We start from the raw sequence: 14,481 nt of genomic DNA on the forward strand, positions 1-14,481 counted from the left end.
GCAGATAACTCAAAAACTCTTCTAGTAGAAGAAATAACCAAAAGGAACAATACTTTTCCAAGAAAGTAATTTAACGTTCAGAAAATGCATAGTTTCAAACGGAATGACGCCGGAAATGACAAGAAAATTTTTGCGCCAAGAAAGTCAGCGCCAAGAATGACGCAATAAAATGAAGCATTTTGAGCCCCCGCGAGCCTAACAGCCCACAGGAAAAAAAGTCAAATTTTAAAGGTAAGAAAAATTTAATATTCAAATGCATTATCCCAAATAATGAAACTGACTGTCTGAAATAAGGAATATTGAACATCCTGAATCAAGGCAAATAAATGTTTAAACACATATATTTAGAACTTTATATAAAATTGCCCAACCATAGCTTAGAGTGTCACAGAAAATAAGACTTACTTACCCCAGGACACTCATCTACATACTGAAACGAGAATCAGTAGAGGTAATGGTATATATAAGAGTATATCGTCGATCTGAAAAGGGAGGTAAGAGATGAATCTCTACGACCGATAACAGAGAACCTATGAAATAGACCCCGTAGAAGGAGATCATTGAATTCAAATAGGCAATACTCTCTTCACATCCCTCTGACATTCACTGCACACTGAGAGGAAAACCGGGCTCCAGCCTGCTGCGAAGCGCATATCAACGAAGAATCTAGCACAAACTTACTTCACCACCTCCACCACCTTGTGGGTGTGGTGAGGGGTGTATTTATAGGCATTTTAAGGTTTGGGAAACTTTGCCCCTCCTGGTAGGAATGTATATCCCATACGTCACTAGCTCATGGACTCTTGCTAATTACATGAAAGAAATTATTGGTAAAGTAGTAGGTTTTAAATACAGTGGAATAAAAACAGAATTTATGTTTACCTGATAAATTTCTTTCTCCAACGGTGTGTCCGGTCCACGGCGTCATCCTTACTTGTGGGATATTCTCTTCCCCAACAGGAAATGGCAAAGAGCCCAGCAAAGCTGGTCACATGATCCCTCCTAGGCTCCGCCTACCCCAGTCATTCGACCGACGTTAAGGAGGAATAATAGCATAGGAGAAACCATATGGTACCGTGGTGACTGTAGTTAAAGAAAATAAATTATCAGACCTGATTAAAAACCAGGGCGGGCCGTGGACCGGACACACCGTTGGAGAAAGAAATTTATCAGGTAAACATAAATTCTGTTTTCTCCAACATAGGTGTGTCCGGTCCACGGCGTCATCCTTACTTGTGGGAACCAATACCAAAGCTTTAGGACACGGATGAAGGGAGGGAGCAAATCAGGTCACCTAAATGGAAGGCACCACGGCTTGCAAAACCTTTCTCCCAAAAATAGCCTCAGAAGAAGCAAAAGTATCAAACTTGTAAAATTTGGTAAAAGTGTGCAGTGAAGACCAAGTCGCTGCCCTACATATCTGATCAACAGAAGCCTCGTTCTTGAAGGCCCATGTGGAAGCCACAGCCCTAGTGGAATGAGCCGTGATTCTTTCGGGAGGCTGCCGTCCGGCAGTCTCGTAAGCCAATCTGATGATGCTTTTAATCCAAAAAGAGAGAGAGGTAGAAGTTGCTTTTTGACCTCTCCTTTTACCTGAATAAACAACAAACAGGGAAGATGTTTGTCTAAAATCCTTTGTAGCATCTAAATAGAATTTTAGAGCGCGAACAACATCCAAATTGTGCAACAAGCGTTCCTTCTTTGAAACTGGTTTCGGACACAGAGAAGGTACGATAATCTCCTGGTTAATGTTTTTGTTAGAAACAACTTTTGGAAGAAAACCAGGTTTAGTACGTAAAACCACCTTATCTGCATGGAACACCAGATAAGGAGGAGAACACTGCAGAGCAGATAATTCTGAAACTCTTCTAGCAGAAGAAATTGCAACTAAAAACAAAACTTTCCAAGATAATAACTTAATATCAACGGAATGTAAGGGTTCAAACGGAACCCCCTGAAGAACTGAAAGAACTAAATTGAGACTCCAAGGAGGAGTCAAAGGTTTGTAAACAGGCTTGATTCTAACCAGAGCCTGAACAAAGGCTTGAACATCTGGCACAGCTGCCAGTTTTTTGTGAAGTAACACCGACAAGGCAGAAATCTGTCCCTTCAGGGAACTTGCCGATAATCCTTTTTCCAATCCTTCTTGAAGGAAGGATAGAATCCTAGGAATCTTAACCTTGTCCCAAGGGAATCCTTTAGATTCACACCAACAGATATATTTTTTCCAAATTTTGTGGTAAATCTTTCTAGTTACAGGCTTTCTGGCCTGAACAAGAGTATCGATAACAGAATCTGAGAAACCTCGCTTCGATAAAATCAAGCGTTCAATCTCCAAGCAGTCAGCTGGAGTGAAACCAGATTCGGATGTTCGAACGGACCCTGAACAAGAAGGTCTCGTCTCAAAGGTAGCTTCCAAGGTGGAGCCGATGACATATTCACCAGATCTGCATACCAAGTCCTGCGTGGCCACGCAGGAGCTATCAAGATCACCGACGCCCTCTCCTGATTGATCCTGGCTACCAGCCTGGGGATGAGAGGAAACGGTGGGAACACATAAGCTAGTTTGAAGGTCCAAGGTGCTACTAGTGCATCCACTAGAGCCGCCTTGGGATCCCTGGATCTGGACCCGTAGCAAGGAACTTTGAAGTTCTGACGAGAGGCCATCAGATCCATGTCTGGAATGCCCCAAAGTTGCGTGACTTGGGCAAAGATTTCCGGATGGAGTTCCCACTCCCCCGGATGCAATGTCTGACGACTCAGAAAATCCGCTTCCCAATTTTCCACTCCCGGGATGTGGATAGCAGACAGGTGGCAGGAGTGAGACTCCGCCCATAGAATAAACTTGGTCACTTCTTCCATCGCTAGGGAACTCCTTGTTCCCCCCTGATGGTTGATGTACGCAACAGTCGTCATGTTGTCTGATTGAAACCGTATGAACTTGGTCCTCGCTAGCTGAGGCCAAGCCTTGAGAGCATTGAATATCGCTCTCAGTTCCAGAATATTTATCGGTAGAAGAGATTCTCCCCGAGACCAAAGACCCTGAGCTTTCAGGGATCCCCAGACCGCGCCCCAGCCCATCAGACTGGCGTCGGTCGTGACAATGACCCACTCTGGTCTGTGGAATGTCATCCCTCGTGACAGGTTGTCCAGGGACAGCCACCAACGGAGTGAGTCTCTGGTCCTCTGATTTACTTGTATCTTTGGAGACAAGTCTGTATAGTCCCCATTCCACTGACTGAGCATGCACAGTTGTAATGGTCTTAGATGAATGCGCGCAAAAGGAACTATGTCCATTGCCGCTACCATCAACCCGATCACTTCCATGCACTGAGCTACGGAAGGAAGAGGAACGGAATGAAGTATTCGACAAGAGTCCAGAAGCTTTGTCTTTCTGGCCTCTGTTAGAAAAATCCTCATTTCTGAGGAGTCTATAATTGTTCCCAAGAAGGGAACCCTTGTTGACGGGGATAGAGAACTCTTTTCCACGTTCACTTTCCAGCCGTGCGATCTGAGAAAGGCCAGGACGATGTCCGTGTGAGCCTTTGCTCGAGGGAGGGACGACGCTTGAATCAGAATGTCGTCCAGGTAAGGTACTACTGCAATGCCCCTTGGTCTTAGCACAGCTAGAAGGGACCCTAGTACCTTTGTGAAAATCCTTGGAGCAGTGGCTAATCCGAAAGGAAGCGCCACGAACTGGTAATGTTTGTCCAGGAATGTAAACCTTAGGAACCGATGATGTTCCTTGTGGATAGGAATATGTAGATACGCATCCTTTAAATCCACCGTGGTCATGAATTGACCTTCCTGGATGGAAGGAAGGATAGTTCGAATGGTTTCCATCTTGAAAGATGGGACCTTGAGAAATTTGTTTAAGATCTTGAGATCTAGGATTGGTCTGAATGTTCCCTCTTTTTTGGGAACTATGAACAGATTGGAGTAGAACCCCATCCCTTGTTCTCTCAATGGAACAGGATGAATCACTCCCATTTTTAACAGGTCTTCTACACAATGTAAGAACGCCTGTCTTTTTATGTGGTCTGAAGACAACTGAGACCTGTGGAACCTTCCCCTTGGGGGAAGTCCCTTGAATTCCAGAAGATAACCCTGGGAGACTATTTCTAGCGCCCAAGGATCCAGAACATCTCTTGCCCAAGCCTGAGCGAAGAGAGAGAGTCTGCCCCCCACCAGATCCGGTCCCGGATCGGGGGCCGATATTTCATGCTGTCTTGGTAGCAGTGGCAGGTTTCTTTGCCTGCTTTCCCTTGTTCCAGCCTTGCATTGGTCTCCAAGCTGGCTTGGCCTGAGAAGTATTACCCTCTTGCTTAGAGGACGTAGCACCTTGGGCTGGTCCGTTTTTACGAAAGGGACGAAAATTAGGTCTATTTTTTGCCTTGAAAGGCCGATCCTGAGGAAGGGCATGACCCTTACCCCCAGTGATATCAGAGATAATCTCTTTCAAGTCAGGACCAAACAGCGTTTTCCCCTTGAAAGGAATGTTTAGTAGCTTGTTCTTGGAAGACGCATCAGCCGACCAAGATTTCAACCAAAGCGCTCTGCGCGCCACAATAGCAAACCCAGAATTCTTAGCCGCTAACTTAGCCAATTGCAAAGAGGCGTCTAGAGTGAAAGAATTAGCCAATTTGAGAGCATTGACTCTGTCCATAATCTCCTCATAAGGAGGAGAGTCACTATCGAGCACCTTAATCAGTTCATCAAACCAGAAATATGCGGCTGTAGTGACAGGGACAATGCATGAAATGGGTTGTAGAAGGTAACCCTGCTGAACAAACATCTTTTTAAGCAAACCTTCTAATTTTTTATCCATAGGATCTTTGAAAGCACAACTATCCTCTATGGGAATAGTGGTGCGTTTGTTTAAAGTAGAAACCGCTCCCTCGACCTTGGGGACTGACTGCCATAAGTCCTTTCTGGGGTCGACCATAGGAAACAATTTTTTAAATATGGGGGGAGGGACGAAAGGAATACCGGGCCTTTCCCATTCTTTATTAACAATGTCCGCCACCCGCTTGGGTATAGGAAAAGCTTCTGGGAGCCCCGGCACCTCTAGGAACTTGTCCATTTTACATAGTTTCTCTGGGATGACCAAATTTTCACAATCATCCAGAGTGGATAATACCTCCTTAAGCAAAATGCGGAGATGTTCCAATTTAAATTTAAAAGTAATCACATCAGATTCAGCCTGCTGAGAAATGTTCCCTAAATCAGTAATTTCTCCCTCAGACAAAACCTCCCTGGCTCCCTCAGATTGGGTTAGGGGCCCTTCAGAGATATTAATATCAGCGTCGTCAAGCTCTTCAGTAACTAAAACAGAGCATCCACGCTTACGCTGACAAGGGTTCATTTTGGCTAAAATGTTTTTGACAGAATTATCCATTACAGCCGTTAATTGTTGCATAGTAAGGAGTATTGGCGCGCTAGATGTACTAGGGGCCTCCTGAGTGGGCAAGACTCGTGTAGACGAAGGAGGGAATGATGCAGTACCATGCTTACTCCCCTCACTTGAGGAATCATCTTGGGCATCATTGTCATTATCACATAAATCACATTTATTTAAATGAATAGGAATTCTGGCTTCCCCACATTCAGAACACAGTCTATCTGGTAGTTCAGACATGTTAAACAGGCATAAACTTGATAAGAAAGTACAAAAAACGTTTTGAAATAAAACCGTTACTGTCACTTTAAATTTTAAACTGAACACACTTTATTACTGCAATTGCGAAAAAACATGAAGGAATTGTTCAAAATTCACCAAACTTTCACCACAGTGTCTTAAAGCTTTGAAAATATTGCACACCAATTTTGGAAGCTTTAACCCTTAAAATAACGGAACCGGAGCCGTTTTAAGCTTTAACCCCTTTACAGTCCCTGGTATCTGCTTTGCTGAGACCCAACCAAACCCAAGGGGAATACGATACCAAATGATGCCTTCAGAAGTCTTTTATAAGTATCAGAGCTCCTCTCACATGCGACTGCATGCCATGCCTCTCAAAAACAAGTGCGCAACACCGGCGCGAAAATGAGACTCTGCCTATGCTTTGGGAAAGCCCCTAAAGAATAAGGTGTCTAAAACAGTGCCTGCCGATATTATTATATCAAAATACCCAGAATAAATGATTCCTCAAGGCTAAATAAGTGTTAATATCAATCGATTTAGCCCAAAAAATGTCTACAGTCTAAATAAGCCCTTGTGAAGCCCTTATTTACAATCGTAATAAACATGGCTTACCGGATCCCATAGGGAAAATGACAGCTTCCAGCATTACATCGTCTTGTTAGAATGTGTCATACCTCAAGCAGCAAAGGACTGCAAACTGTTCCCCCAACTGAAGTTAATGCTCTCAACAGTCCTGTGTGGAACAGCCATGGATTTTAGTTACGGTTGCTAAAATCATTTTCCTCATACAAACAGAATTCTTCATCTCTTTTCTGTTTCTGAGTAAATAGTACGTACCAGCACTATTTGAAAATAACAAACTCTTGATTGAATAATGAAAAACTACAGTTAAACACTAAAAAACTCTAAGCCATCTCCGTGGAGATGTTGCCTGTACAACGGCAAAGAGAATGACTGGGGTAGGCGGAGCCTAGGAGGGATCATGTGACCAGCTTTGCTGGGCTCTTTGCCATTTCCTGTTGGGGAAGAGAATATCCCACAAGTAAGGATGACGCCGTGGACCGGACACACCTATGTTGGAGAAAGTAGGTGCATACCACCGGGGGTTGGTTGCATGGTAAGTAGATGTTGAATGTGGTGAGTTCATGGTACTTGGGGGCATTATGGGTCATTAATGCAATGGGTAGGACCATAATGGGTGCAATCAGGGGATCAAGTCAAGCGGGAACGCATGGGAACGGAGTTCCTGCACTATTTTATTCAGAAGGAACTAAGTTCCCTCTGGACAGAGAACATTAACACTTCAGTAAACACTGCTGCTGCTGGTGAGAGGAGCTAGAGCACAGTCTGCTTAGAGGGATAGAGAGATCCTCTAGTAATGGGCAGTAACATTTCCTATAATACACTAAATGCAAGCCTGTCAGTGGTCCTGCTGTGTGATCACCCCACACTGTGTAAAACATGGTGCTTACATTTCTGTGTGGCTTACTCTAGGGTTATTTAGCTCCCCTCAGCAGAAATAGTACTATTGCCCCTTAAGTGGGTGACACTCGGTGACAGAGTAGGATTCTCAGGCCCAAAGGCAACCATTCAACCCTTCATTGGATATAATTTGCTTTCATTAACTAAAGTGTATAATTGATATACATATAAATAGAGTGTGTGTGTGTGTGTAAGTGTATATATAAAACAATATTAATTTTGAAGGGGGGGTGGATGTCTTGGTGAGTTCCCACACTTTTTTTGTACAACTTGAACCCTGGGTGCAATGACCAGTTATAGGTGACTGGTGGTAGGGTGTACTTATAGTTATGGATGCAGAAGAACAGGTGGCGATGGACCCACCAGGGAGCAGAACAGTATTGCTGTCTTTAAGGAACCCTAGCATTTAAACATTTAGGCTAATTTACAATACTTGCGAATGCAGCTGTTTCCACGTGAGCCTTGAGGCTCGCCGGAAACATAAGTTAAGAAGCAGCGGTCATAAGAATGTGTACTAGAAATGCTTGTGCAATGTTAAATGCTGACAGTGCATCATGTCCGTCCAACATTTGTTAAATCGGCCCCATAGTCTGTTGTGTCCATTCCAATAACCTCTCTTGTTTCTTTTTATAGCTGTATCTCCCCATTACTTATCTGCATCTTAAATGTAATAAATCCTAAATCAAAGTAAACAACAACAAATCATATTTTTTCCTCTAATCAAACTCTCTATGTGAAACCTTATACATGCACTGGCCACAGTTTGATCTTGAGTATAGTATGTATAAACCAGATTCATCATTTTATTATTATATACAGTTTTTTTAAAAAATCAGTTAAAATGTCATGCATTGGGAATGAGAATACAACAGCACATACCAGGGAATTATAGAAAGTAGCCCACACAGAAACCCTGATATTATGCAGAATATGGATGCCAGGAATGTGTGTGTGGAACACAGGCGTTTTAAGTATGTGTTCTGTTAACTCATTGAACTAAGACACATTATAATCAAAAATACATTGAGATTTTTTTTTAATGAAAATGTTGTTTGCATTAATTTGGAACTAGCAGGAAATGCATGTTTTCTAATGAGCGCTATTTATCGCTCCTGCTCGCGCGCTAACGCCGGATAGAAATAAGCTTTTTGCGCGCATTGGGTAGCGCTCATATTACAAGTTGAAATAAAACGTTTTTGCTTACGTGCAAAACCGAATTGCGCAAAAACCTGTTTTTCGAATATTGTGACTGCGTTAACATATTCCCCCATAGAAGTCAATGGATCGAGAAAAGTGAGAGAAAAAAGAGCCTACTCGCACACAAACCCGATCGCATTTTCTTAGGTGCACTAACCCAACATGAAAATATGAATATTTCACATTCCAATCTTCTTCACATAGAAGAATATTTTCTATTTAGTCACAGATACATATACACACGCACACAAATATACAGATATATATAGGAATATCTATTTAAAAATATATAGAACATATTTCCCTATGTGAACAACATTGGAATGTGAAATATTTACAATACATACAAAATAAAACACTTTATTAAATATGAATATTGGATAAATATGTTTTTACATGCAGAGGACTCCATATATATATATATATATATATATATATATATATATATATATATATACACACAACATTTAAAATTAGGGGGAGGTAAAAGGTGAGTTTAAAATCCTCCACTACACACAAAATATAGAGAAAATAACTCATTGTGTAGTTCATTAACAAATCTAGACAGGCCAGAAGGCTTATTTTTCCCACAGAAAACATCTGAATTACATTGTTTTCAATGCAACAAAGGATTCTGGGTAAGATATGCAAATTAGGTTCACAATGACACACCTTTTTACTTCAAGTCTGCTTTTCAGCAGATTCCCTTTACGACAAAGCATTGCTGTTCACACAGCTTATAAACTTAGCTAGGGTTAGTGCAGTGATTCATAACCAACCCAGAACCCTTTGCTGCATTGGAAACAATGTAATTCAGAGTTTTTCTGTGGGAAAAATAAGCCTTCTGGCCTCTCTAGATTTGTCAATGAACTACACAATGAGTTATTTTCTCTCTCTCTCTCTCTCTCTCTCTCTCTCTCTCTCTCTCTCTCTCTCTCTCTCTCTCTCTCTCTCTCTCTCTCTCTCTCTCTCTCTATATATATATATATATATATATATATATATATATATATATGTGTGTGTGTGTGTGTTTACACATGTATTTAAGTGTTTATATGTTTATATATGCCTGTAAATACATATATACACATATAAATACTGTACACACACATACATATATATATATATATATATATACAAATTTATATATGGCTCCCCATTCACAGCAGAATTAAATTGAAAATTCTCACTTTGACCTACAAAGCCCTCACCAATGCAGCCCCCCCCATACCTGTCCTCACTCATCAACAAATATACTCCAGCCCGTCCCCTAAGATCCAACAACGATCTACTCCTTGCCTCTTCTACCATCACCTCCTCTCATGCTAGACTACAGGACTTCTCTCGTGCGGCACCAACCCTCTGGAACGCACTTCCTCGTGCTGTCAGACTTTCCCCCAACCTCTCCTCCTTTAAACGCTCTCTAAAGACCTTCTTGTTCAGGGAAGCCTATAACCAAATCAGTAGCTAATGAATTCCACTTGCCTAATAGTTGCCCTCATCTAACTTCACACTAACATCATTCCCACCTTTGCAGTCCACACCTCCTGTTTCTCACCCTCCTACCCATTTAGAATGTAAGTTCCCACGGGAACAGGGCTCCCAATTCCTCCTGTATTTGTTTGTTAAATTTTGTCTGGTGTCTCATATTGTACTGTCCTTTTATCTTTGTTACCTATGAACAGCGCTGCGGAATCTGTTGGCGCTTTATAAATAAAGAATAATAATAATAATAATTGCGCTCACACGTTTGCATTTACTTTCAACTTGTAATATGAGCACTCCTTCTGACTCGCGCAAACAGCTGCGATAAACCCGATATCGCTCACACCTAACTGTTAGCGTGCCACTCGTCATCTGGCCCAGTATTGAAAAATAAGTGCATAGCAGTTTTGAACAGCAGCAGTTATGTTGCCAAAAATGCTTCTATTAAAAGCTGGGTGGAACTGCAAATACAGCCACAAAGCCAGCAGTGACACGTTTTAATTATCAATAACAAGACGTGTTTTACATAAAAGCCTCTATTCAAAACTGAAATACATTCAAGGGCATTTTTTTTGTTTTTATTAGAATGTCCCTTTAAAAAATTTTGTACAACCTTTCATTGAAAAGAGCAATATTGTGGTCCTTACCTATTTAATATGTCTGTAAATTTCCTGTTCATATAGAGGGTCTGTAGCAAGGGATTTAAGCTCCCTGCCTCCCCAATATTGCACAGCCCAACAGCTCCTGTGAAGGAAATGAGAAAACTATAACAGATTTCACAAATTAATTGCATACCAAGATTTTATTCAGGTATATTCTCAAATAAATTTCCATTTTCTAAGGCCTAGATTACAAGTGGAGTACAAAAACACCGCTCAAGTTAAAGGGACAGTCTAGTCAAATATAAACTTTATGATTCAGATAGGGTGTGTAATTTTATTTTGAAAAGATTTTTATTGAATTTTTATAGTTCCAATAACATAACAAATTTAGGCATGTACACTCAGCATAGTATTACATTTGGTAAATTTCTATTATTGTCCAGTTTAAATGAACCTTAACAGTTTTATGGTCTAGTTACTCTTCCTCTAAAGTCCATGGTTTTCATATTTTCATCTTGTTGCTCGACAAGGCTCATAATTGTGGTACTCATTAATTCTCAGGAAAGGAAACAAAGGTTATAAGCATTAATTAAGCAAAGACAAGTACCACCTAAATGGTGGAGGTGATAGGTAATCGGTAATCGGTCCCGGCTCTCTACTGAGTTCCCATAAACATGTGAGATATTCGCTATAAGGTTTCAGTAACTCTTTGTCTATTAGCTTCATGATACATAATGAATGGTTCCCACTGTGTAATGAACTCATCTTTCGTATTTAGGTTTTCTGCTGCTAGGCTAGCCATTTCGTAATGGTGAATTATTTTTTTTTCTCGATAAATGTAAAACTCGGGGGTGTGGATTTCCAATATTGTGCTATGCTGATCCTAACAACTATACATATGGTCATTACTATTTTTTGATGTTGTTTTAGAATGTTGGGAATCAGGAAGTGTGGCAGTGCTTGTTCAGGAGATAATGTGATGTGTTTATGGAATATTAAACTGAGAAGCTCTGAGTTTTTTCCCTAAATCTCTCTAGTTTTACCGCACTCCCACCACATGTGTATATATGTCCCCCTTTCATTACAACCTCTGTAACAAGGGTTTAAAGAAGGTCCTTCTGAGTTTCCGAATCTAGTTGGATGAATGTACCATTTGAACGCTACCTTGAGGTAGTTCTCTTTCAGTATGGCATTATGTGAAAAGGAGAGACCCTTAGCTAAATTAGACTTCCATGTCTCTAGAGCCCAGGTCTTATTTAAGTCCTGTTCCCATTTCAGTATGTTTGGAGGCTAAGTCTCTCCAAATTGGTTATTAAATGTAGGGTATAGTAATGAAATTGTACCGTGTGTCGACTCTTTGGATAAGCATAGTGACTCGAAAGCCGTGTTCAATGGCAATCTGGAGAGATCTGTTATTTCTCTAGTCCTGGATTTTAACTGCAAATAGTGATACCATATATTTTTATCATTGGGGTCAATGTCTCTGTATTGTTCGTATGAGAGGAAACGTCCATCTATATACACATCTGCAATTCTATAAAGTCCTTTGTTAGCCCATTTTTTTTGTATATTTGAGTCCATTGTGATCTGTGGTAAGACTAAAGGTGTTAGTTTAGATTTATCCTGAATTAAGGGGTATTTGGCAGTCAGTTTATTCCATAGAAAAATTGTGTGGGATATCGCTACATATTTAAATAGTGGGGAAGGACTATACTTTTTTGGGGTCCATAGTAGTCTAGAAATCTGGCCTGTGTTGGCAATCTGCAATTCAATCTGTGTCCATAGAGGTTGTTGTGTCTTATTAAACCAATGTGTCGTTTGGGCCATACGAGCCGAATAATAATAAGATGTCAAGTGTGGGAGACCTACCCCCCCCCATCTCTCCAGTGCATACTCGTGATTTTTTTGTTTATTCTGGCACGCTTTCCCTGCCAAACGAAGTGCAAGACATCTCTCTGCAGCGCGTTGAGCTCAGCTATAGGAACAGAGATCGGTAAGGACTGAAATAAGTATAATAGTTTTGGTAGCAAGGTCATCTTTGTGGAGACAATCCTACCATAGAAGGAGATCTTAAGCTTTAGCCACTTCATAATTAAGTTCCTAATATGTGTAAACATTGGGAGGTAATTTGCTTGGTATAGAGAATAAATGTCGGCTGTGAGATATATTCCAAGATATTTAAGCTTTTTATGTGCCCAAGTGAAGGAGAAATTAATTTCTAATAGCTTTTTAGTGTGTTGGGGTAAGTTAATACTCAGCGCTTCGCATTTGTCCCCGTTTATTTTATACCCAGATAAGGTTCCATAATGGTGAAGCATTGCGTATAACGGAGGGAGAGAGAGGAGTGGTTTAGTCAGTGATAATATGATATCATCCGGGAATAGCGAGACTTTGTATTCATTATCCCCTATTCGCAGACAAGAGATGTTAGGGTCGTTTCTGATTCGAATGGCCAATGGCTCAACACATAGAGCAAATAGCAGTGGGGATAAGGGGCATCCCTGTCTCGTCCCGTTCCTAATTTGTATAAACTTAGATTGGTATCCTGAAAGTCTGACAAAGGCTGAGGAGTGGGAGTAAAGCATAGTGAGGGCATCGTGGAAAGCTCCCGTGATACCTGTTTTCTTCAGTACCGCAAACATGTAATTCCAATCGATTCTATCAAATGCCTTCTCTGCATCCAAAGAGAGGGACAGAGAAGGCGTTTTTTCAGTCGTGGCCACATTAATCAGGTCAATTATTTTATGTGTATTGTCTGGGGCCTCCCTATTTCTAATAAAACCTACCTGGTCCGGGTGGATTAATCTTTCGAGAATGGGGTTAAATCTATTTGCCAGGATTTTTGTGAAAATTTTAACATCTTGATTTATCAGTGATATGGGTCTATAATTTTGACAGTGCTGCTTATTCTTTCCCGGTTTTGGGATGACTGCTATTCTCACCATGAGCATTTCTTTGGGCATTTCCTTTTTTTTGCATTATAGAGTTAAACATCTGGGAGAGCAGGGGTGCTATTTCATCCTGGAATATTTTATAAAAAATACCAGAGTATCCATCCGGACCTGGCGTCTTGGAGCTTTTTATAGTTTTTATAGTGTATTTTATCTCTAACTCAGATATGGGGCATTTAGATTGGAGCGTTCTTCCTCAGTAATTGCCTTGAACCCAAAAATGTGTTTAAGTCCTTGGATCTGTCAGTATCTTTCTGTTGTGTGGGAAGGTTATAGAGGTCATGGTAAAAATCGGCAAAAGCATTTTCAATATGGAGGGGGTCATTAATACTCTTGTTGTCTGATAGTTGGAGTTGTGGGACTGTAGTGTTTCTAGTAATTTCCTTGAGTCTATTAGCTAGCATTTTGTCTGGCTTATTCCCGTATATGTAGTAGTGAGTGTTTATCTGTTTAATAGATCTGACTGCATCTTTATTTAGAAGTTTATCTATCTCATCATTTATAGCTTTCAGTTTTGTTCTCATTTTTCTGCTAGTATTAACAGTGGTTTGAGATCGTAATACATTAGCTTCTGATTGTAATTGTGAAAGTTTGGCTTTATATTGTTTGTTTCGTTTACTAGATTCTGCTATCAAACTGCCTCTTATGTAGGCTTTTAGCGCACCCCAAACAAAAGATGGATTGGATGTACTACCTGAGTTAAATCTTATAAATTCTTCTATTTGCTCCCTGATCTTTTGTAATACTAAAGCGTCTTGTAACAGATTGGTATTGAGGGACCATGATTTAGTTCTGTTCAGATTTAAGACTCCAGAGATGGTGACTTCCACCATAGAGTGGTCTGACCAGGGGCAATTTAAGATTATAGCAGTAGATAGAAGAGGGAGCAGAATCTGACTTAGGAAAATATAGTCCAGTCTAGATTGAGTGTGATGCACTGGGGAGAAATAAGTATAATCCCTAACCTTTTCGTTTAAGGATCTCCAGCTATCAATCAGATTGTGATCTAAGGAGAAGTCTTTTAAAATATTCATGGGGGAGCTGGAGGGTCTTAGTGGTGGGGTTTTATTTGTTGTCCTGTCTAGAACCTGGTCTAGTTATAAGTTGAAGTCGCCCCCCATAA

The 14,481-nt window shown here is 40.7% G+C and overlaps 1 protein-coding gene across 2 annotated transcripts in view; it reads right to left on the reverse strand.

The window, feature by feature from the left end:
- USP18 (ubiquitin specific peptidase 18) overlaps positions 1-14,481 on the reverse strand; it is a 139,972-nt gene that overhangs the window by 79,524 nt on the left and 45,967 nt on the right. For both annotated transcript variants that reach the window (XM_053718903.1, XM_053718901.1), the window contains exon 4: positions 10,453-10,549. In XM_053718903.1, coding sequence (XP_053574878.1) covers positions 10,453-10,549 — 97 coding nt within the window. The remainder of the gene's footprint in view (positions 1-10,452; positions 10,550-14,481) is intronic.

This window comes from Bombina bombina, chromosome 6 (assembly GCF_027579735.1).
Source record: "Bombina bombina isolate aBomBom1 chromosome 6, aBomBom1.pri, whole genome shotgun sequence".
Classification (NCBI taxonomy): Eukaryota; Metazoa; Chordata; class Amphibia; order Anura; family Bombinatoridae; genus Bombina; species Bombina bombina.